The sequence below is a fragment of the Ischnura elegans genome, chromosome 2 (genome assembly GCF_921293095.1).
Source record: "Ischnura elegans chromosome 2, ioIscEleg1.1, whole genome shotgun sequence".
Lineage (NCBI taxonomy): Eukaryota > Metazoa > Arthropoda > Insecta > Odonata > Coenagrionidae > Ischnura > Ischnura elegans.
The window spans coordinates 78647132-78673593 of NC_060247.1; the positions used below are offsets into that span (position 1 = coordinate 78647132).

Consider the following 26462-nt stretch of genomic DNA (forward strand, 5'->3'; position numbering starts at 1 on the left):
TGAGTCAACCAAAATATGTAAGTATTAGTCTGCAGTCTAAAAATTAAAATATATTGAATGAAGCAGGGTTGGAACTAATATTAGTTTCAAACTGAAATAATTGATGTCTTCACCTGCAGGAAATCTTATCATATCATATTACCGCAGTGTTGAATGAAGAGAACAAACAGAAATACATGTATATCAACAAACAGAAATATATGTATATGCATGTGGTAGAAAATTAGCTGGTGAAAGACTCTGATTAAGGATTTTGAGATAAATAGTTACTTTTAAATGATATTCACAAATCTAAGTTACAGACTTGTACGCAGACATTTCTATACCATACAACATTGTCACTAGTTCTGCCTCCACTCTTTTTGATCATTATTTAATATTAAGGTAATTTTAAAACTTCATAATACTTTTATACCACTTGCATACGTGATCAAACATGATTATAACCTAAATAAACCAAGAACTGACCAATTCAGACCATGGTGGATACTTCCTCCTCAAGCCCCAAAATCATTCTCATCATTCAGTCAGGTCTTCCAACACCTTCCTCCCTCTTCCATTTTTAAATTTCTAACTTGCACCCACCCTCAAAAAAATCCCACCATTTTCATCTACTTTAAACCCACCACACTCAAAAATACTCTGGAATCGAGTGGAATTTGAAGGAGGCTACTGACAGCAAAAGTAATTTGCGCCATGAGGGAGGGTTTGAGAGGGAAGGGTGCAAAGAAACCTGGCACTTGCATTAGCCTACTCTTAATGAAAGCCCAAGGGATCACAGCTTAACTGTTGTGCATGAAATCTTCTCTACAAAAAATTCAAGCAATGATCGGGCTGCCCCAGAAAAATCTCTGCCTTGGCCAAGATTTGAATTTGGACCTATTTGGCGGGAAGCCGGCACTCTAGCCACCACGTCAACCCAATCCCCTCAAAAAAATACTCTGCTAATATTTTATTCACAATTTCTAATTATACATACTGGATTTAAGACATTTTTATTATTGTTTTTTCCACAGTGCTTTTTTTTAACTTCCCAAAGTTTCCTGGATGAGTTAACTATGACCAACTGAGTTTCATTTAAATAATGCTAACTTGAGTATTGGATATGCACACAATAACCACCGCAGAGAAGACATTAAAAAAAATTATTTACTCACTTAATTATAGGAACATGAGGTGCCTGAGGACCAGACCCCCTCATACCATGAGCTCTGGCAGCTTGCTGCGATAAGCGAGCATGGACAGTGACTGCCATGTCATGAGGCAACCTCCAGACAAACAGACATCCATCTCCAGATGCTGACACTAATCTTCGCCCATCATTTGTGAAGCGCAACCCAGTGGCAAGTTCTGAATGGCCCCACATTGTTGCCATACACTCTCCAGAATAGTAATCATAAATGCTTAGTGTCTTATCAGTGGAGCTTGTAGCAGCATATATTCCACTGGCATCTAGAACAACCTGTTAAAACAAATTTCAATGAATAAATGCAATTCATCGGCACCTACATAACTCCTTTGTATTAATGGCACCAATAAAAATGATTATTTATTCATCTTTCCAATTCAACTGAGAGTCACATAATTCTACATAATATGTACAGTGCAACCTCGATATAACGACACCCCACGGTGTACTAATAAACACTCGCTATAGCGAATTGTCGCTTTACCGGAGGTGGAGCAAATAATAGCCAATATACCTGTTGCGAACAGATATACAGGAACAGGAGTGGTGCGGCGACAGATAAACATCTATCCAATAAACGTAAGCATAAATCCAGACGAAAGGCGATGTTTTTGTGCATCACTAAATTTCCTTACTCAAACAATGACTAACTATTCAAACAATTTATAAGTGCCGCACTGAATAAAAATCATGGAAAGCATTGTTTCGTCAATCATTATGCCAATGCACAACCGACGAAGCCATTTTTCTATGCACTTAATTAGTTCATTTACGTGATCATTCTATTATTTTGGTATTTTCCACTGAAAATTCAAAAATTAATTGATAAAACAGTATCGCGGTTATTTAATGCCTCAAATGTTTCCATTGGTGTATGTTTATTGTTTCTGTACGTTATGCGGCAGTGAAGTGAAATAACGCATTACATTTGTTTCTACCAGCGAAAACGGTGGAAGTTTGTATAACGTTCCCGCCTTGGAAGACTTTTTCTATCAAATAATGTAATACCTACATAATCTACGGTAAAAAGTTTGCTAAGCTTGAAAAATGATGTGATTAAAATTGCCGTTGTTGAAAAAAAGTTTCTTTTTGAGTGTTACGCTCGCGACGTATTTGAAGTAATACACCGAGTTTACCACGGCACTGCAAACGAGAGTTAGTTGTTCTGCGAGTTCTTCCAGCGGCCACCAGGGGATGCTCGGCTACCCACGTGACAAAAGAGAGCGCCAGTACGACTCCGACCTCTGACGCGAATAGTTCACCCTTGTAAATCCGCAACGGAGAATAAATACGTCCATCCGGGCAATGCACGCTGAGTATCATTGCTTCGTACATCCTACATCATCGCTAAGGCGCACTACCTACCTTTAGAGGCATCATTGCAAGAAATACCTCATACTGCAAGGGTTTTGTCGAGGAGTTGTATGTAAAAAAGTTCCGTTTCGTCTATATTATATGATGCGGGGAATACTTCTAAAGATACTTACGATCGGAGTCCTTTCTTCCACGACTTCGGGTTTACACCGCAGGCATGACCAGCAATTATGAGGGGAGATAACGCTTTGGTGCTTCGCATTAGTATAATCAACCTTCTGCACTCTTAAAATTCTCGATTCGCAATCTATCCCTGAAATGTTCCGCTTTAGGCTTGGGCGTAGCCCCTTTCTCAGAAGTTCCCGCAGATTGGAATGGGCAAAACCACCCGAACAAAGCTCCTTATAACTATTCATCGTCTGCATTCCTTGGGCGCTACTGTGTTTTTATAATTTTGCAGAGCGAATAGGAAGATAAATTAATTTCGACACTCTCATATTACTCCTTTATTTTTATTTTCTCACTTAGACGTGTTTGGTGTTTTTTTGGCCATGGTGACTGCCATCAAATGCTTTCTATTCACGCAACTCACGGACATGCGGGTATGCTGCCGACTACTTTCTGCAGACCGAGGAACAAAAGAAGATGAAGCATTCGCGAATGCTTATGCCACAATATTTTCACCAAAATTAACTACTTATTTATCGTACGACAGTTTACCACATAAATTTGAGACTGAGCACTCCATTAACTTCATTTCTAACAGATCGCTAGAAATTACAGAGGTTAAGGAGTCTTGATGAAAGTCTTCCGGCGGTGAAACCCTCGCTATGGCGAGAGGCAGCACCAAAAGGGTTTCGTAAAAACGAATTTTTTAACACGCTTATTATAGGGTCAATTGACGGTGCATCGACTATCTCTCGTTATAGCGGGAGTGTCGCTATAGCCCGTACTCGCTTTAACGAGGTTCCACTGTATGCAATAATATACAGTTAATAGGAGGCTAATATGAATGCAAAAAATTTCTCATGCTCAAAAAGAATTTGTCACTTAATATCAATTCTTCACTATGGAATATGCTTGACCACTCTTTTTCTCTCTAAGGTTAAAAATTTAAGCACCGAATTACATCTGAGGAACTTTGTTTCAAGATTCAACCACATTTTCAATTTCATAGGTGTGAATACTATTACGTACTTAACAACCAATTAAATTATATTCTAATATATGTCTCCAACTTATTGCAAAAAAATCCATTGATTACAAAAAAAGATAAAAGCTTGGGGCTTAAAACCCATTTCCTAATAATATTGAAGGTCAAAAGAAAAGCAAATTTAAAAAATGAACAAAATACTTTTAACGATGTATTTAACATGGATTATTTTTGGTAATTTCAAGGATCCTTCCACTTTCACAATTGTCTAATAGCTTCTGGATATTCCCTGGTGGATAGGCTACCTCAGCTGCCACCAAAATTACCTTTATAAGAGATCCATCCTCTCCAACTGAACCTTTAAATGTCTTGCTATGCTTTCCACTGCCAACATTGTAAACTCTAATATTTCTATCTTGACAAGCAGTTAAAACATGTTTCTGCCCTGAGTCCACCTCCATGTCATAAAGGGTTGTCTTTCCAGCAACATTATGGCCTCGTGAGAACTGCCACGGGTTATCTGGGCTTCCCTGGGAATATAATGAACAATAATCAACATTATTTACGTCAAACTTGATGACAACAAATAAATACAATAATTTACCACACAGATTACATATTTAGGAATTTTACACACAAAAGTAGGCAAACAGTGAAATGCCAAGATAGTAACCTACTCAGTGGCATTTGAAAATGGACTAAGAATCCATGCCAATGTATGCTGCACAGAGAAACAGTGTCTCCTTAGATTTCATACATTCGTAGTCATACAGTAGATGTTGCAATTTTATGGAAATATCCACTGATAGAGTAAACATAGAAACTTGATATTCCATAAATACGGTGTATTTTATGTTTTTTGCTCTACACTCCTAGTTCCAGATTATCATTAAATGTTCAATACTTGTACCATTCTGTAGTCTCATACTTACAGATGATTGAAGTTGCCTAAAGATGATGGACTTATCCGCACCACATGAAACCATTTGTAGTTGTCCATGCATATTTAGAAATCTAACAGCAGTAATTGATGATGAATGGTCATCCAAAGTTTGCAAAAAATTATACTCCTGAAAAAAGGTTTTATTTTCATTTTTATTGACTCCATATCACCATAAATTTGAAAAAAATGAGTTCAGCCCTTTATATTCCATCATCACACACCCTTACCTCATCTACACTGAATACATGAATAAGTCTATCTCGAGACGCAGATGCAAGGAACCGATATCCAGAGTCTGGCCTCGTATACTCAAGGCAGAGCACCTCAGCATCGTGTGCTTCTATCCGGCAAACTTCATCCAAACTATGAAGATCATGAATTCTGCAAAAAGACAAAACAGAGTAAGAACAATTAATTAACTGATAAAAGAATATAAGTAAAAGGTTTACTTCTAATATGACATATCATTCGAAAACCAAAGAATTATACCTCTAAATTTGAAAAATTATGTAAATTATTAACTACCACAAATACATAATAGCAAAAATAACTCCTATTCTAATGAGCTACCTATTCCTGTAGCCTCATAAAACAACATCACATGACAGCACGAAAACAGAAAATCATACAGCTATGAAAAGAGGCATTATTAAATTGACACCAAGAGGTAAGATAATTAAATAATTAAGTACACTTTTCCACTAATTACTAAGTAACACTAGCCCGCGTGCTAATTTTGATAAACATATTAGTACTACAGTTATCAACTTTGAAACTCAGGACAAAACTTATTTTTATTTCATAGAATACTACACTTAATCAGCAAATTCCACTCTGTGTCACAAGAATAATTAGATTTTATAGGTTATACATGGTGCACTTAAAGTGTCAAATAGTAATGACAAGGAACTAATATCAAGACATGTAAAACATTTCAGAAAGCTAAAATTAGAAGAAAATACATTGAGAAAGCAGCACAGCAAATTGACAATTTAGGTTTGCAACATTAACAAAAAATTTCAACTCAATAGTCTTTGAGTACATCCAGATATTACCTTATATTTCCAGCCCTATCTCCAGATGCCAAATGCCTCCCATCAGGACTGATTCGTATAGATCGTACACCATTTCTTCCATCATAAGATGTGTCAGATTTTTCTGATGATCCAGCGGCAGACAGATCAAGGTCTTTCAGATAGGTCAATTCTGGATCCACGTACACCACTTTTAGCAATTCCTGAAAAAGTATTCAAAGTATTCAAAAGTTACAATGGTTGAAGCTAGAAAATTTCTAACTTATTTCCTAAGAAAATATTCATAATATTTTTACATTGCAAGCAGTTTCAGAGATGGACATTCCAAACATTTGAATTGTTAATTTCACTGAATATTTCAGCAAAAATATGGTATAAAAAGAATAACAAAGCGGCTAAAGTTTATCAGAGAAACATGAATTTAAAAATTTCATTCTTTTCTTGATTTAATATATTATGCATTACAAAAACATCGCAACATCATAAAAAACAATCAATAAAAACTGTTCCAATTATTATACTCCCACCATTGAAACCATGGTGAAAACAGTGTATTTTCTAATGAACTTCATGCATGAGCACTCAAATAATGAGCAAACCAATCAAATTTTATTTAACGGATGATTTTGACAGATAAGTTCTCTTACATTGCTGTAAATGTTCTTCTGGTAAGCTGAATCATTCTGCACAGCAGGACTAGATGAACTACTTCCCAGATCGAGGTTCCAGAAGCGAATAGTATCATCACTGGAACACGTGACAAAGGAGCCAGGGGGCATGGCGGGAACAAGTGGAGCTGTCCCACCTTTACCTCCACCTCCCTGGCCCACAAAATCTGAGACACCATTTAACTGGGGATACATTTCCACCCCCCAGATACAGGCGGAGTGGAACAGAAAGGAGTGCGACTTGCCAACCTGTTAAGGAGAGATAATACATTCCACTAAGCACATTAAAATTCTCTGGAAAGCTTTAGCACTGGAAGCACATTTTCTTTCATCTAATAAATGAATAAAAATCTTATTTTCATATTACTAAATGTAAATTTGGCAGAAACTGATAAGAAAATAAAGCAACTCCAAATTATTGGATTACCCCTCAACAGTGTACAATAACAATAGGTTTTCCATAATGCATGACTTTTTTCCCTGGGATATCTAAGCAAAATTTTAAATAACTAGGCATCCATGTTAAAAAAGTGATTACAGTAGAATCAATGACAATGCCTATCAAACAAATATTCTTGTTATATACCGATGGGTATATAACAAGATCATTTATAATTTATGACCAGCTCTGAAACAGTAATGTGCTAGAAATATACAAAATCAATATCCAAAAGCATAGAAAAAAGCAATGTAGGCCAGGTATTAGATATCATGTAATAATGATACAAACTGACAAAAAATAAGAGGATTTACTCCAACCAGTTATAGCGGAAAATTATTGCAAATTATGATTCTGAGTATGCGAAGACTTAAACATTATTCCCGACTTAAATGTTCAGAAAGTACTTAGAGAAACTAAGAGTGACTATGGTTGCACCCAAACCATTTCATTTTAAGTTCACTTTTACACACATCACAGCAGAAAACACAGGTAGCACATATTGCTTACCCTTTTGATGTCCCTCACATCCCACACATATAAGCTGTGGTCATTGTACACACAGGTGACTTTGTGATTACGCTCGTCATAGGTCACAGCAATGACATCTGGGTATTTGGCATTGTTTGGATGTGATGCCATGTGACTGAAAAGAAATTTAAGCAATTTTTTTAATTAATAATAAACTGACAATTTTCTTTATTATTACACATAGGATTCAAATACTTTTTTTTAATCAAGGCACCAATTAGCAGAAGCAAAGTCACCAACTTTCAGGAAAACATTTTCAAAGAGGGTAATCTACATATTCCATAAGAAGTAGGGTACCTCTCTTTAACCACTTGTATAGAAGGTAGAGCTGATTATTTTATAACTTTCATTTATATGCACCCCTTGGATAGATTTTTACAAGATTCCCAAGGATTCTAGAGATGGACTCGGAACCATCAAATTTATAAAACAATAAGTACTAGGGTACAGCTCATTTTTAATTTTTTTGGGTCATTGATTACAACCGCTAAAAAATGTACTTTAGGATATGCTAATTTTACACTAAAAATCAGTGGGATTTAAAATAAAATAAAAGCCCTAAATGTAATTACTGGTAATTTTCACTGAAGAGACAAAAAAAAGTTAGGGGAAAAAAGTTACTACAATGAGATATGTAGTAATTCTGTTTCTCCACCCTAACTTTCATGATACACCAGTTGCTCTTGGGCAGCATTCACAGTCCGGAGGTTGGCCCAACACCCCTAATTGGCAAAGGTCCCCAAAGTGACTTCCCTAGCACTCGGGGAGGGGAACATAGAGATACAGCAGAAATGCCTCTTTGATTAAGAGATCTATATGTATCAACATTGGAAATGACATCATAATAGGATTCACTTCTGCAGCTAATTTGTTTCAGCACACTAAATATATACATACATGCTACATATTTTGTAACTATTTCACTAACCTAATACTGAGACCTTTGGCAACATCCACACCAAGATAATGAGTTCTTGGTAGCGTTGTGACAAACTGAAGCGTAGATGGGCTAAAACAACGAACTATTCCTTCAGCACAGCCGATGAAGATGAAATGCTCACCCACAGCCATACAATTAGCACTTGTGGTCTGCGGAGAAAAAAAAGTGCACTATAAAATAATGAACAAAAGCATAGAAAAGAGATCAAATTTTTACTATAATAATTAAGAGCTAATTAAAACTTATTTGCATGATTTCCGAAGCTGTAATGCAGAATTTTCACAATTCTCATATTACAACCATATTTATAAACCATATTTACCCTAAGTTCCACCCATTTATCCAGGAGCCTTCTGTTGTTGAATTCACACAGTAGACCAGATTTTGTTATGGCATAAGTTGAGTCGGCCATTTCTCCACGGCCACAAGCTACATCACAGAAGTGGTTATTACGCTGCTCTCCTAAGATAGCAGACCTCCCCATCAAAGGAACAGGTTCCTTATACTGAAACAGAAAGTTATTCTTATGATTCTGCCCCAGAAATAAATTTGTCTCCACGTGAAACCCAACCCTCACCCTTTTGGTCATTGCCTCAGTTTATGAATAACTAAATACATAAAATGAACTAATAATTTAATTTTTAGCATGAAAAAAATCAATATATTTTCCTTACCTTGGATGATCGTGAGTATTCTAAGTACCAAAACTTGACATGTCGGTTGCCAACTGTGACAAAGTAGCTTCCATTTTCAGCAAAGGACACAGCCTTTACTTTGGCAGACACTTTGTTGGATGCCACCTTGACTCCACCACGCCAATCCCATACGTTGACTATCATGTCATGTTGTGATCCCACGGACACCACATACTTATGGTTGGGGGAAAATGCCTGTAGAGGAAGGAAAAACACATTTACTTTCCAAAACTTACACATAAACAGAAACAAATGGAAATCACAGTGTTACAGAGATATGAAAAGCAGCATTTTCCATGTAACTACAATTTTGTTTCTATTATCATTAATCATGGAATAGTTCGAATAATTTGAAACTAAATTGCTCATTTGTACACATATTCAATTATTATTAATTAGTTCCTATTAGCTTAAAAGGCTAATTGGCAGATAACTAAAATTTAAAAAGATATTTTGTAAACATTCCATTGATGATTTTTCTCAGTGGAGAATTAAATTTGTGCAACTACGTTAACTTCCCATCTATTGATTCCTTTAGGCGCCGGTTAAGTAAAATATGTAAAAAAGTAAACATTTCGGCAATAATATTTTTTAATACCAGACTATTCTCATTAGACCCACAATGTGTTTGCAAAATAATAAATTCTATTCGAGCTCGGGTTTTCCCATTTCCAACCAGGTACCTAAGCTTCCAGTAGCACCACCAAGCTATAATTTGCCCCCTTGGACCTCAGGAATTTTATTATATAAATTATGACTAGGATGTATTAGGTATCAGACCTGACCAGATCCTGGTTAAAATTTCAGACAAGTCAAATGATTTCGTCGTAATAAATTTTCTCTTTTGGCGAATGATTTCATGGGATAAATATTCCCAAACTCTAGTACTCTAGAGTAAGAATAAACAAGAGCATTTGAGACGGCTGCACAGAGCAACGCCAAAAGGCGGAATTGGAACCCTATTTCAAAATAATTACGAGCTCTAAGTTATATTTTTAATTTGAGTTCCAGACTGCAGCATAAGGATTATGAATGTAATAGTTAATTGGCTAAAACGTTTTCAGGGAGAGAAAAAGCAAGGAGTTCAGAGATGGAAAAAATTATAGGGATCAATGCCGCTAGAGCAATTATTGAAAGCACTTGATCACGTAATAGAATCATTTTAGGAGATTTTTGAGCTACCATTTATAAGGGACGGAAATAACCATAGTGTTACTGACGCTTTAGGGTATACGGAGTAGGCTTTTGAGGGATTATTCAGTATTTTCAAACTCGGACAGAGACCTTTTATCGTAGCATTATATCTATTAAAATTATTCTACCAATTAAGGTATGTATGCAAAGAGTAATTTAGAAGCATTCTGACAGTCTACTCTCAATGGACTTCCCTCTTCAATTCACAAAAAGGCCCACTCCCTTTCATTCCGTCTAACAATCCTATTCTCTACCTTCCTCTCCCTCGTTTACCCAACATTCTACCCTCTAACACCGTTTTCAACATCTCCTCCCCGCTTAGTACTCGCTTCATGACCTTCTGTCTCCTGCATATCATCTAGAAGTCTTTGAAGAAACAAAAAGGAATCGGTTACTACGAAGGGGCGCCGCCGATCGAAATGTTAAGTATCCGACGGCGAAATAGGGTGAAGAGAGGCCCCCCTCACCCACGCTCGAGCCTTAGGTCAATGGAAAATTTGAAGGGAGATGCCATGAGTGTCCGTAGCAAGCAAGAGGCGGAGAAGGAAAGGGAAGCCCCGAGACCGCCCCGTTTCCCGCCATGCACGAGTCACGAAATTCGTCTGGGTGTGATGCAACTGCATCAAATGCCTTCCCACTAGAAAGGTCTCGCGTCGGAGCACAGCGGTTCCCAAGGAATATCGGGGAGGCACAAAAATCTGAAGACTGAATCACACGATCACTTTTTTCTGGCCCTCTGAAGAATAGCTCCAGCGATAGATTTTAGGGATTGTAAAAACGGAGTTAGCTATCAATTTATGGATCACCAAATTGTTCGCCCGATGATCGAGTTACAAAGCCTTTAGGGTTGGGGTAGTAGGGTAATAAAGGGGTATTCTGCATTTAAAGGTCCAAGCTGTATCGGATAAGTGGACTAGATAGTAGGGTAGTAATTGAAGCATAGATGGGTTCAAATCCTGGTAGCGGTAAAATAAAGTCCGAGATCGTCAAACCCCCAGTTGAAAAAATTATGGAAGAGAAATTTTGGAAAACATACATCGTACGCATACATCGTATAGAACGTTCAATCGCGTTCCTGTAAGTGGTGGCTCAGCAATGAGGAGCAAAGTATTGAGGACAAGAATGGGTGACGGTCGAAAATAATTCCACATGAATTCGAAAAGTGGTAATTATAAACGTGAATTTCCAGCGTAAGTTTTCATTTCCCACGATAGTCGCTCAAATATTAAACTATAATCCCTGAGTTCCCCAATCTACTTTAACCACGTTTCAGGCCGTTAGGATAGATTCACTATATCGATCATTATGAGTATCTTTGGAGGATATAAAGATGCGGTTAAGTGTAGTTAAACAAAAACTTTTTTTTGAATAAGGACATTCGTGGGATAAAATTGAGTTTCAACAGGTATTTAGAATCACCTAAAAGATAATTTGGGACTGGGAAGTCTAAATGACGAAGCTTGTGCGTAGGACGACGAGGAAAAATTGCTTTTGACTTATAAAGCAAATACGATTTTCCAGATTTAAAAAATTTCCTAGTTTTTTCAGATTTCCCAGAATAGTGGTCACCCTAGTTCATTTCCATGCTGTAGTTACGCGTTCCATCTCGACGAGGCATTTCTTATCTCATAAATTTTCGAAGGAGATTCGTTTCTTTAACGTTGAGAGACTTAGCACAATCACATCGCACCCCAAAAAGTAATGAACCCGTTCTTTCAACAAAAAAAAGATTTTGATCCGCCACTGGTTCCCGTAGTCATATTCGGTTTGATTCAAGTGCATCAAACCAAACAGCAAACAATAAAATACGACAGTCTAACATGGTCTTATTCAAGCACACTAACGAAAATTCCCTTAATTCCGGGCTATTATCAATCTTCTCCGTCCGAAGCGTCTATTCGAGGAAAATAAAAATAACATATATTCAGGTGAGTATTCTTCGAGAGCTTGTTGAGAAAACTGTTCCGAAGAATTGAAGTTCTTTGAAAGGATTAAAAGCACTTGGTATGAAAGAACCGAAAGACGCCACCAGACAGTCTAGCAAAATGCCAACACCGAGTCAACGAACGCGGATTTAGAAGGAGATGATGCGGAACGCTTGAGGAGAATGTGCACGGTACACCAATAGGTAGCTAAACCCAACGGTGAACTGATATTTATTATTTTCCATGTAGCCAAAGCTTATGCTTCACACTTTTCACTAATTTCGGGGTAATATGAGTAATAAATATCTGGAGAAATATGCTAAAGTAGTAAACCCTTCAACTGCCGTCATATCACCGATATGGATCACCATTTTCACAAGTATATTCGTGTTTCATCACCAAACGTATATATAAATATTCATTCAGACAGGAAAGTCTTTCATAGACATCTCATAAACTCTATGATGAGTGCAGTTTTCCGGGAACTCCAGCCGTGTTCTTCTGCTGCTAGTGACGACAGATTCGTAAGCATCCTGCTTTCGTCTTCAGGCCGAAAGGTGAGAGGCTAGTTATTTCGGACATCGCCGCGGAAACCTTCATTTTTCCTTCCATAAATTTAACACTTTCCTTAGACATTGTATTTCTATGCATTGATATACCAAAGGGAAAGGACCCAGAATTAACTTAAAGGGATGAGATGAGGATGATTCGAGGGCCCATGCGAGGAGTTTCCCTCGAATGCGGAAACGTCCATCTCAGAATGGGGCGCACGAAAGAACCGTCACGTAAGAAGGCGGAAAAGGTCAATTTTACGACAGAATCGCGGATGGAATATTTTGGTCCCATTTGGCAGTTCCAGAAATCCACACTCCTCCAATGAATTTCATAGGATAGTGAGGGTCAGTGAGTTATTCTATTCTGGAGCAGTCAATTCGTGAAAAAAACATGAAAATTCAACGAACAGTTGAAAATAGTGAAACCAGGAACCATATAATTTTTAATCCACCAATTTTTCAATTAGCTATACTTCTCCATGCTATATGATGAGCATCATCAACGTGAAATTGACGTATCGATTAAATGATTAAACTTTTGAGTCACGAGAGTGACACCGGAACAAAAATTGCTTGGCATCTGTGGGAACAGTCATCTTTTGCTATCAAACGCTGTGGGACGAAGAGACGCAGAAAAATGTAGTATCTGAAGGTAACCGATGTCCCCCACACTCCTTTTATAGTTTAGGTAGCAATGAGAAACGATTCTGAAAGTCACCCATCGACATGCACGGAGTTAACTGCCTTTTACAGGAGTTAAAGAGGGCGTACTAAGTTGGGGATATTAAGGGTCTCATAAAGATTTTTTAAATCTAGCAAAACACGGTGAGAAATAAAGATAATAGATGTATTTACCATTATCAATCAGAAAACCTGTTAAATTCAGGCTAACTTTGAAAGATAATAACAACAAATGACGCAGCGCCGCTGCGGCGCCGTAAATCCAACGACGTAACTAAATTTGTAACAACATTTGGAACAAAAAATTATTCTAAGGCATTATGATTGATTCTAACTAGATTGATAAAATCATTCACAAAGTATAGTTAAAATAATAAGACTTGATTGCCTACTGTTTAAAACAGCACCCATTAATTCTGGGAATGCAGCCTACTATTTTCATGTCATTATGGTGACGGAGGATTTTAGCTTCATTAAGCCTTCCCAAATTAACTCACGACTGCTAATACCTATTACGAGGCCTAGCGTCACGTAATAAAGATTTTCGTATTGAGTTAATTTTCTTTGACGTACTTATGAGATTATGCAACGTACGACTCAATTTATGACGACTGAATATAAAGAACTGATCGAGGAGGCTTGCAGAAACATATCAATTAAAAACATCAAAAACCAGTGCCCAGGGATTCATCAGGATTATTTTCGCGGCGTACAAACGCAAAAGAGAACGTATGGGTGCCGAAATCGATAGCTGCACTTTTGCGACCCCAGAGAAGGAGATGCTTCGAGTGACCTTTCACGCCAACAAAAATAATCTCATCGTGACTACGCTTTCTAACGATACCTTTGCTGAATCAGTAATTTACACAATGCAAGTGGACCATAACGAAGTCTTGCAGTGTCAAGTGAAAAGAAGCGGAAGAAAGTTATTCTTCCAACCAATTAATGAAGCACTATCGCAACGAACACTATCTTGAGGGACTCAAAACAACGAATGCCGAATGCGTGAAGAGTATTATTAGGTACACAGAACAAAGATCACTTATCCGCATGCTCCCATGCATCTGAGAACCTGCTTTCTTTCAAAATATCAAGCGCATCTTCCTCTTTCACACGAGGATAAGAATGGAATTACCATCAAAATTCATGACATGGCTGAGATTTCGGAACAGATAATGCTTGAGTGCTGACTCAACCACCTGGCAATACGCTGCACTCAATCTGCGAAATCTAATCACTACTAAATTGTTGGCTTAGAATAGTATATAAGATGTATGTATTGAACATCAAGAGAATGTCTTCGTGGAAAGGATTTAGCATCAGCAACAAAAATTAACAATACAAATGAAAGTAACTAAACATAAGTTAATCTCCTGGCATTTTTCGCTCCTCACCCTTCCATTTCCCTATTATTTCGGTTATTTTTGCAAAAATTGTCACGGAACGTAGAAACACAATAGCAATGCTAATAAGATGCAATAAAATGGGCTTCTAGCATTACAATAGTCAAGAAGAGTAGAATACTTTCACCTAAAAGTTAATCGGTGGTGCATTTGTGAAATAAACATGAGCCACACCACAGAAACAGGGAAGGACCACTGGTAGTCACACTTTTAATTTCAGAAGAAGTGCTTACGAATACACCAATGAGCTTTCTGCGCATACAGTACACTTAAAAGTAATGCACATTAGCGCGAAGGCGATATCGCTCGGAAACTTCAACCGTAAATGAATGGCTTCGATCCATTCAAAACCAAACGACTGCCAAACCATGTCGTTGAATATAAATCTTTCCCACCCAACAGATGTAACACACCTAAGTGCAAGAGGTAAGAGATGAGGGAGGGTTATGAAATATTCATAAATAACTCAGAAAATATAACCTCCACACACATCCCGAAAAATGAAAATGCATTTTCTAAATTTCATTGAACCAATGTCAACGCTGTGATACGCCATCGTTACACTAAGAATAAACTTATAAAAAAATTACTAGCACCTTTATAAAAACGATTGATTTTATGCATAGAGAACGTCAATGGGCGATTAAATCGATTTCGTCTTAAAAAACACCCTCGGAAAAAATAATGGATTTCATTATCATAGCCACAGATGGAATTAATAGAGGCTTTGAGATGGGAAGAACACTTCCAAATTTTCCAAATCCAATAAGACATGTACACCATTTAGGAAACTATTCGAGCGGTTGTGAAAAAAAATAATTGAAAAAATAATAGGTGGCGATCTGTAATGTGTACATGTTATCTCCAATCAATGAGGCACAGGAAAAAATCGGATATAATTTTTAATTAATTTCATCGAAATTTTGAGATATTATACAAAACAATGCAACCTGATGAGGGCATCCTAGTTACCAATTATTATTTGCACGTAAATTTCTATCACTGCGTCTTGAAGCTGCAAATTTTAGCAGAAGATACACAAATGAAATAATGCCTAGGCTGAAATAAGACAGGGGAAAAATCTACATTGATAGAACCGTTGGAGGTAGTCCCTTTGAAAATGATCTCCAACCACCGCTCGCGGACCCGCGTCAACACGTCGAACATCTGAATTTCGCGCAGATGGGTAAGCATTCCGGCCTCGCAGTTGATAGATGACAGGGTCCGTGACCAAAAACGGTGGGGCAGGACGCGAACGACGTTCTAACCGATTTATCGCGAGCGGACACAATGACGGGAAGACCCCAGGTGATCGAACGGCGACGCCATCACGCGGCGGAAACGCAAAGCGACGGAGAAAGGGGAAGGCTGGGAATGGGGCGTTATCGCATCTGATTGAAGAGAGCTACGCGAAATTGAGCACAATGAAAAAGGAAAACCCGAACGGGAAGAGAGAGAGGGTAAAAAAATGACTGCGGAGACGCGAAAAGAGGCGTCCGTTCCGCACGAGGGAGTCCGCGATCATTTGGGTGAGACCGGTGCTATATTCAAATCGGGTCCATCCGCATCCAGGGAATTCACGCATCACGGAGAGTACACAGGATTCCACTTCGAATGCATGATAGGAACGTTTTCGGGCAGAGTGAAAAGTAAGTCGCATCACCACTGAGCCGATAGAAAGTTTCCGTAAAAAAAACTTATCTCCGCATATAAGGGCGGGATATTGATTTGCACGTAGTAGGGAAGGACATCATATTACGTCTGAGTTTTCTAGGACTATCATTCATAGAAAACGTGCCGACATTACACTACCTTTCAACAGTTCCCCGTACATGGACGACATTCATTCGAAGTTAAAGCGTACGGGCACAGGAGACAATATATTACGTTACGTTACACTGAAAGAGATACTTAAACTGCAAATACATAATACGGCATCCTCGCAATCTATTAAGTTTTAATATTAAAAATCCACCTTGAAAAAAACGCCAGCACCTAGAGAACTTCTCAAAATGTTTTTTGTATAATCTAAAAAAAGGGTGCGTCCTTTCATGTAGCTGAAGAAAAGTGGGATTACATTGCAACTCGATTTGTTCTGGGCGCTCTGGTAGGGATTGTCCAGTATTAGATGAAGACAACGATGTCGTCGACGACGACGATTATATATAATGAAGATGATTAAAACTTTATTTCTATCTGCATTTGCACAAGCTTTATTTTGGTCTGTGAGTGTAAATATGTAATGTATTTTTGTGTAAATAAACATTTGTGTGTAATTTTACTTCTTCCTTTTTATACCTAATTAATTAGTTTGTAAGCATCGCAATGTTACATGGGATGGTTTTCAAGGATTGAAAAGTTGCAAAATGAAATTAGGACATATTTCAAGCAATTTAACATTCTAAAATTAAAGCACTGCGACGAATAATTTATTTTAAGGGTTGAAATATTCTGAAATTATGTTCCAAAGCATAAAACAATCATTATTCAACTAATCCTGAATAAATTTTACCCATATAAAGCTTTAAAATTTAGTTTTTTAACTTTTGGCATTTAGGGGTAGTTTTCAACCATAAAGAATAAAATCGCCCATCGGCATTATAAGATTTTGAAGTAGAGCCTAAGATTACCCTTTTGAGCTTCATTTCCTGGACTATACGTTAGTTCGGATGAGTGAGGGTAGAGCCCACCCCAGACTTAACCGCAGGCTCGTGAATTTCACGAATTCACGGTAGGGGTAACAATTACCTTCCCCGGACCAACTTACTCTCCGAGGATTTTGTTTGGGGGTGATGGAATGCATCACTTGAAACTTGGGCTTTTTCACAACCAAGACCTCACTACCCAATAGACTACTACGAAATAAGATTAAATAAAGGATGAGATTTTTAGTATTTTTTCCTCCCCGATCGACAAATCTTAGATTTCGATCTGGCATCGAGCATACTTTCCTAATCTCACCAAAGGTATGTCGATAGCGTGAGCCGAATTGAGTTCTCATTAATCACGGTTGCCGACAAAAGTCGTGACGTGGGAAACCCCGTTTCGACCGAGGGCAATTCCCAGGGCGTGACATTCGATTACCAATCGGTGCGATGGACCCCCAAATAAAACAAGGCTGCCCTGTTTCGCACGACGCCAGGTAAAAAAATGAGTCAACGAATGGGAGCCTTTGAGGAGAACGAAGACGAATAAAAATAATGAAGAACATGGAAAAACAAAATTTTCATACGAAAAATACTCTGACTTATGTTCAATAGAACGTAAATGTCACGAGTTGGATTACAAACAAGTCACGTGGTTAAAAGAAACAAATAACAAGTTGATGCCAGAATTATTTTCCTAATTAGACTGATGAGTAATTATCGTCCCCTTCCAGATTTAAAGCATCCTTTGCATATTATAATTCATTTGACGCCCTCAAAGCCGTAACTAAATTGTAGAAAAAAGTCTTTTAAAAGAAGGTCGTAAAAGAGGTGTTTTCATAATTGAAGATAGTAAACAGCGGTAAATTGGCCGAGAAATAAGATTAATATAGGGAACATTCAGCTGTTTCAATATTGAAGATTTTCATTTAACAATTCCTCCGTTTGCTACGTTTTTATAAACATGTACATTAATACAATAAGTTAAGTATTAACTACGTGTTGAGGAGAACTTCCAAAGTGGACACGAATTTTTGGGCCTTCATGCTCCTGACTTGGCAAACGTAAGCGGAAATCGAAACCATAAACAAAATCATACCACCCAGAGGCGGTGGCGGAGGCCAAGATGGGCGGGCGGGAATCCCCGTGCTAACATGAGTATTTGAGGACGGGAGTGATGTCTCTACACAAAATGCAAACACTTAAAATATTCATATAGTATATGTATTCAATTAGGAGGCACGCCTATAGTTTTCCACATTTAACCTGAAATGATTGCAACCAGAGCTCCTTTAATTGGGCATGAGGGTCTGAATTCCAATCGGACGGCTAGAATCAGGAATTCGACTCACTGCCAGCGGATAATATAGAGCCACTGACAAGCGCCTTTCCACCGGATAAATTTATCCACGGGGTGCCGAAGCATGCGTGGCCTCCTTGACCATATACAGATGAGATCCATCCTCCCGAGCATCCATCAGCCATGGCAGAAATAGACGCGCTCCCACGATCTCCGCAATGGCGAGTTCCGGATCTGACTCGACCACGACTTTTCTAGGGAATCAGTTGAGAACTTCTGGGAGAGAATTGCCACGGGCGCAGAGAACTATCAAGAAAAAAGGATGTCCTCTGTGTTATAAGAAGAAAGTATAGGTACCCAGGCGTCGCTTAAATTACGACGCTATAAAGCTGGCCACCAGTTAGCGTGCAGGAAAATTTCACGACTTTTTATCATATCTTGGGTGCTTGGATTGCCATTGATCGAGCTGAAAACGACGACAATTCACTTTAAACCATCTTTAATTGGTTCAAATTAACCTCGAAATTTTATCGAAATGGTCGGGTCATGCTTTCGATCTTAATTTTCTTCGGGATACCCTTCGAGGATACCCAACGAGGATAAACAATCAGGAGTAGGGTATAGGAAATGTGGTAGTCACGGACTGGTAATGGTCATCGTTTCAACACGTAGTGTACGGATTGCGAGAAATCTCGTCATTTCTTCCCCAAGCTTTCCGGATGGAGGATGAAGAAAAGGATGATAATATGTACACTGTAATACCCACTTCTGACCACTCACTCACTCATACAAATGTTTGGGGTGAACGATAGGAGATAAAAAGTCATATAATCGACCCCCTCTAAATTGGCTTGAAACCCTACGAAAAAAAATTCAAAACACAAAATTTTCTATCTATACGTTAAAAACTAAATATGGGGATTAGTTCAAAAAATGGTCACCAAAATCCGACGGCGGCGCTGCGATCACTAACAGGAAGGAGAGTGATAGAAAATCATGACAGCGAATGTCTTCATGCAGGCAAAAAGATCGGAAGTGAAATATGAAAAGCGGAAAATATCTATGAAGGCAGGTTTACGGAGATAGGGAGCACAATGATGGTGGAGTTTTGAGAGAGCAGGATGACTAGAAAACCAAAGCGCTTCTGTTGACATCTCGCAGAGACTGCGCCCCTCTAATGATGCCTCTGCTTTCACCGTCCCCAGACGAATCGACAAGTCACGAATACGTCCACTCGAGGGTCGATAGGAAAAGGGAAGGCATCCCAGAGTGCACACGTGAGAAGCGAGCTTGAAAGCCATTGCCAAACGAATAAAAACGAACAAGCAACATGCTCTAGTTAGGCCAAAGAGTTAAATTCCAATAGGCAATCATTCTGGAATAGCTCCACGACTTAATCATCAGGCTTTTCCTTACACGGAATTCTAATAAAGCAAGCCGCCACAGGGTACTTGCATTCCTGGCAGGTCACCGACCAAAGTTTGCTTACATTTACACTGAAATTAAAAATGCTGTCTATTCTATATAAAAAGGGAGGCGGATACATGTATATGAAGGGCAACAGCTATTCCAATAATCACTCTAATTTGCTCTAATATTAAGAGCCACGTAGCAGCACAATAATTTTCTAAATAGTCGCCCAAAAAAACAAAACTATTACATTAATTCTCCCGCAATTACTACGAGGTACCAACTTGCATTAAAGGTTAATTTATTTTTACCCCATTAATTAATGCATGTACTTGAAATGACCAACATCACTTTTATAAATATTTTAATTCTTTTCTATGCGTTTCATTTTCTGAAGTTCATTTGTTGTTTGTTGTAACTGATTTTTTAGTGTTTTGTGTTGAGTTGGTGCCTTGGTTACAGAGAAAAAAATAAGGCATTTTTGTGGAAGGAGCCATGTTGATGCGTACATAAAATATTGTCAAGTGATATTGAAGTTTTTCTTTCGTATAATCGCTTACATACATTATAATTACTTGGTGCACCCATGCATTACATTTCATTTTGAGATTGCCCAATTCTAAATTAATACTTGAATTTCACACAAAATAATAAGGGGTAGTCCGAAGTTATTATTTGCAGGAAAGTATACACAAGAGATGAAAATAAAACCGAAAGGTCTAAAAGACAGAGAAAACTAAAAGAAACAAAGCTAAATCGTAACCGATCGCATAGAATAAAAAAAACGCGAGCAAAATGTTTACAATGTGCACGACACTAGTATGGATGGACTAGCTAACTCAATATATGTATTTCATTCACCATTAGCAATTCGCCAGAAGTCCCCTAGATAATCATGAGACATAATGAGAGGCAATATTGGGAGATTTCAACGCCAGAGACATACTGCTTGAGCATGATGGTGACGAGTTGAAAATTAAAACCTGCAGTACCTAGCATTGATTACCAAATGGAATCAGTTGTTACCAAAATTAACGATATCTTATTGAATGACGAACACTTTTCATCCAACTAGTAGTTTAGCCCACTCGGGCGATTCAGTGGAAACTTCAAGGTAAGAGATCAAGGTAAGGTAACGTGAGCAACTCATGGAGATTAAATACATAATTTCTCCTAAAATTGACTAGGTCTACACATGCTCACCCTCTCGGATATGACAGAATATATGAGGTCTTAAGTTATAGGCATTGCGCAAATATATCAAGGAAAAGCAATTTCCAATAGTTTGATAATTTCCAATCAAGTTTTACGCCAAGGTCAGTGCAAAAGCTCTCAATACCAGCTGGCCAACCTTTAATTTCACACGACGCATAACAACATAGATTCAAAGACTATCCCCATCTGTGATCCAAAGTCTTCTAACCACCTTAATAAAAGCTGCTCTCTAATCGAGCTCTGAGAGAACACGAAAACGGAAGAAATCTTAACTCAATAGCTATTCCTTTTCCGATAATCTGGAGAGAAAACGGAAGAATCGTAGGAGTAAAACACGAATCCGGCGGCCTAAGTTGTTATTTCCCGTCCGACGCGCATCAAGCTCTTGACCTGGAGGTGATGTGCTCAAAAGTAGGGCGTGGTGCCCTCGCGAAGAACCGATGACCGATATTTAAGACAGTAAATCCTTTTGCCGCGCCATTATCCGGCCGGAGAAGCGCCGACCAAGGAAAATGAATCGCCATTTCAACGGACCAACGGGCGCTTGTTCGGCCGACGACGAAGAGCGTAGGCAATGGATTTCGTTTTCGCGATTACGGTCGCTTTCTAATCTCATCTAATTTTGCCATAAAAAGAGATGCGGGGAAGGTGAGGTGGAAAGAGGACGACGCTCGTTTCGAGTCTGCTTTCCGCTCTTTCGCTATCATCAGAGTGACCAACACAACTAAGAAACTTCGAGCTTTAGAGCCAGCCCCGAAATACTTCGTCCACAAAACGTTATTGAGGCCTTACAACTCAGGACGAAAAAAATGACGCCGCAACCACCGTTGACGACAGCCAAGGTTCTTGAAAGGAGGAACTAGCCGAGTTAAAACCATTAATGTACGCCTATGTTTCAGATGGCAACGGTGTTCACAGGAGACTACTTTGGATACAGTCCAGATATACTTCGTCCATAAAACGTTATTGAGGCCTTATATTGAAACCCTACGAAGGTATTCTGCTATAAGCATTTTCACTCTCCCAAATATAAGCAATGCTGAGAGCATAGGCAGCTTTATATAAATGCTAGTATACAAAGCTTATATGAGTGCTTTACGCTAATAAATTTAATTATAAGCGGGCCAAGGTCGGAAAAAATGTGTATCACCATTCAAATTAAATATTTACTAATCGCCTTTTTTGCCTCATTAGAATTTATTCACTCATTTTAGCATTTTCCTCGAAGCGCTGTAAGATTTTTCCCGATTGCCTCGCGACGCCAGCGCTCTTATTTCGTAAAAATTGGTTGTAATGGAAGGAACAAATATTTTACGATGGAATAAAGCACGTTCATGCAGAAGTGGTAGGTAGATATGTAAATGGGCATGTATTTAGCGAACACTAAGTGAAGGGAAAAAATCAGATTCGAAAAAGCATAGGGACACAACTGGATTTCTCACGAGCACTTAGTGAGAGTAAGCCTCCGTTCCAGCCATTATCACAGCTCATGCTGCAATTACTCCCCGAAACTGCGATTCGGTATGCTGTTTTCGTAGGTGCACAATTGCCACAGACTCGAAGCGGAACATTAAAGCGAATCACCAATAGATGAAACACAAGCGATAAATCTTTCTCGGCGATAGAGAATTCTGAAGCTGCGTAGGCGACCATAATTCATGTAAAGTTGACTTGGTAATCACGTGCTACATCGTTCCACTTTTGTTGGCTCTTTATGGATCCCCTAATTTTCCGAAATCCCAAAAGCGAAAAAAAACGAGATGAATCTCACTGATTGCGGCTGACATGACTGCAACCTTTTTTATTTCCAAGTGGATGACTTCAACGCCCAATAAGAAATCTCAGGAAGAATATATCAATAAAATCATTTCCTTTCTCATATTCGAGCAATATTCACAATTTCAAATTAAACTGTGCCGACAGATTGAGTTTATGTCCGAACAATTGCCCACCAGACGTTGAAACCTCTTAAATAACGAAATTCAGTCGTGCTAAACTTAGAATAATTGCTCGACATAGGTACGTCGAAATCTCTTAACCAACGTCAAAAAGATGACATACGATAACATACATTATTTGCGAAGGTACCTAAAAATAACTCAAAGTGACGGAAACAAGAAAAGAACCTATAATAGCTGTCAAACTTTGTGATATATAGGCATTCTGCTGCAGAGTAAGTAATAGGCGTTTACATAATTTTTGCAACATTTTATGATTTCGGTACCTCGATTTTAATTTGCACCCAGCAACACGAAAGCAAAATGAGGGACGAAAAATTTAAGACTACAACGCTTAAATTTACTGATTTTCTTTTCGATAAACACATTAAAGACACCCGACAACGTACTACCGCCCGATTGCGTAATGGTTGCAGTTCCATAAGAAGGGAAAGCGCATGACATCCGGTTCTAATAGCCCCAGACAAAAAAAAATCGCGTCGAAATCGCCGTTGACGACAGCCAAAGTTCTGGAAAGGTGGAACTTACTGCTGTGCTAAAACCATAAATGCACGCATATGTTTCAGATGGCAATATTTTTCAAAAGAGACAGCTTTTCCAGCCAAGATGTACGCATATACGTTCTGGCAACCGAAAGCAATCACAAGCGCTTAAAAATACGATGCATTGGCACCAGAGACGATAGCAACTTAATTCAGTGAAGGGTCTAATTAATACACTCAACTTAATTCACATAGATAGGTATGTTGAGAAAACCGAAAGGAATGTAAAATTTCTTTTGTTTTAACTATGCATGAAATTGAATTAGGACCGCACTCCCGCAACGATGTATCATGGGATAGGAGAGTGTGTTAGTTATTAATACGCATAAGAAACAGAGCATATGTATAGGCAAAAAAAGGCCTCCAAAACGGAAGTTCGCGAGCAAATCGACCATCGATACATTTTCTCCCGGATTTACTACACAAATGTATCTGCGGCTTTCGTGTGCCCAACGGTTCATGGCAAAGAGAAATTATAAATGGAACAGACGAAAAAACGCCTGCGTTGAATGAAGTACGAATTATGTCAGTTATGTTTCTTTGTATCAATGATTATTCTTTATATTAGAGTACTTATGGCTTATGAAGCAATTTTGATGAAGAACCCGTCTTCGAAAAAATAATTTTAAAATATGAAAAATTCTATGGCAGTATTCTTGGACTAAAACCCTGGCCAAAGCGTCATTTATCTACTTTGCTGAATTACTGAAATGCAGCTGAAACTTTTTGAAAAACACTGAAACTACGTACTTTCCTCTATGTACTCAAAGACGTCACAATCAGTTATTTTTGAGCTAATAGTTTACATTAGAAGACGCATTTACTACCTGATGAACCTACACCGACTGAGGTTTCTCTGAAATGTGACAGTAATATGTTCAACTGATTGTTTACTGGGGATATTCTCATGAGAAATGATTACATGGTGGACATTTAAAACTCAGTGAACCTCTTATGGCTAAATAACCAAGGACCACGAGAAATTTTTGTCAAGGCTAACAACCCACGAAGCATTTGAAGTATCCCGAGCGAATACCATGATGAGCACGACGACTTGGGCCGATTTGGTACGCCGACCACACTCATTGTCACCGGAGACGTCGCGATGACGATGCCCACAAGAAATCTTCAGGTTAATGCGTCCACGCACCTGATCGCAAGGATAGCAGCCTAGGAAAAGAAGGCGTTCGGAGCACGAGAGACTCGTTTCCGCGAATCCAAATACGGGCGGCCGGACGCCGAGGATATAAACACGAGGGCGAACGGGAAAGAGCGAAGCCGACGACAAAGGAGAAAAAATACGTACAATCGGAGGGGACGACGAAAAAAGCGAAAATAGAACGTCAATTAACTAAGAGCGCTATATCACAAACGAACGTCCCCGTCCTTCAAAGCCTTCGCAGATTGCCATCACCTGCTCGCCCCGCTCTCTCTGGAGGCATGGAATTGCTGGTGGGCGTCGATATGATACGCATTCCAAATTTAGTCGAGCGATCGGATGCGGACTCCTTGAGAGAGTCTCTGGATGTCCCTCATCAAGTGGGAATTAAATAGCGCGTGCCGTTCGCGGGAATATTCCTGCACACACAAAAAAGGGACCGGAAATTTCAAAATAAATCATAAGAAAACCTTCCAATGGAAATTCACAGAACATAATGGAAAATAAATCACGTTAATAACCGCGACAGCTTGAAGAATCTCAGCCACAATTCCCGAAATAAATCTATAAAGGTAGTTAAAGAAGACATTTTCACAAAGTTTTTCCATAAGAGTGATTGCGTTTAGAAAGTACTTGGGACAAAAATGTGATTATTCAATTTCGGAAGATTGGAAGCAGTACTCGTAACGTAGACAGTTTCAACTTAATCTCAATTCAGAGACGAAGAATCAGATCAATAGCAATATATCAGAACACCGTGAATGAAAATAGAATCTCCAAAAGCCCTTTATCGCACTTTAATGGAAAAAAGATAATTACATCCGAATACATCGGATTTACTATAAATATTTAATAATCAAATTTACAATAAATATTTCTCAGCCATCTAGATATTAAGCATTCTTCCAACGACAAATAAGTATGTAAATTGTCAAAATTAGAGCATAAATTAAAAGAACAGTACGTTGAGAGAAAAATAAACATTCAACCGCCAAATTTACGTAAAAAAAAGCACAGTATAGCGCCATTAAAGAATCAAAAGTTGATATATCGACCACGCCTTTTGGTGATTTCGGATAAATTACCGTAAACTGAAACAAGAAATAAAGACGTATTAACTATATTTATGGCTCTGGTAGGTAAGCGACTAATATCACCAAGTATCTTAGAGAGGAGATCTTACAACTGTAGGCGAAAGGCATGAGAACTAGAAGGAGTTCGTGCTACTTTCCATAATCACGATCGTTGATTTAGACAAGAGTAATCAAAGTGGGGCGCTCCAGAAACTTGGGGATCAAAGCGACCCTCCCAGGATTTTTCCGGGCCAATAGAAACGGCGTAGGCTATTCAAATCTTCACAGAAAAGAATCTCCCACACTATCAATGAGAACAGTGGAGCGGAGAAAATCGTCCGACAGAGAGTTGAGGACAGCAGATATCAATGTATTTGAACCTAAGTGGGACGAAGGACCGACATTTTGAAATAAATTTAACCTACATTCCCCACCTTACACGTTTTAATATGATACAATAGCGTAAATGATTGCAGAATGTGGAAATATTATATTTT

General features: G+C 38.5%; 1 protein-coding gene across 6 annotated transcripts in view; it reads right to left on the reverse strand.

Annotated features, from left to right (window-relative positions):
- Window positions 1–26462, reverse strand: part of LOC124154020 (mitogen-activated protein kinase-binding protein 1) — a 361316-nt gene that overhangs the window by 26960 nt on the left and 307894 nt on the right. For all 6 annotated transcript variants that reach the window (XM_046527500.1, XM_046527501.1, XM_046527502.1 and 3 more), the window contains 10 exons: window positions 8886–9101; window positions 8534–8716; window positions 8200–8360; window positions 7251–7386; window positions 6281–6550; window positions 5655–5836; window positions 4827–4980; window positions 4589–4726; window positions 3983–4186; window positions 1158–1462 (listed from right to left, as the gene is read on the reverse strand). In XM_046527500.1, the coding sequence (XP_046383456.1) occupies window positions 1158–1462; window positions 3983–4186; window positions 4589–4726; window positions 4827–4980; window positions 5655–5836; window positions 6281–6550; window positions 7251–7386; window positions 8200–8360; window positions 8534–8716; window positions 8886–9101 (1949 nt within the window). The remainder of the gene's footprint in view (window positions 1–1157; window positions 1463–3982; window positions 4187–4588; window positions 4727–4826; window positions 4981–5654; window positions 5837–6280; window positions 6551–7250; window positions 7387–8199; window positions 8361–8533; window positions 8717–8885; window positions 9102–26462) is intronic.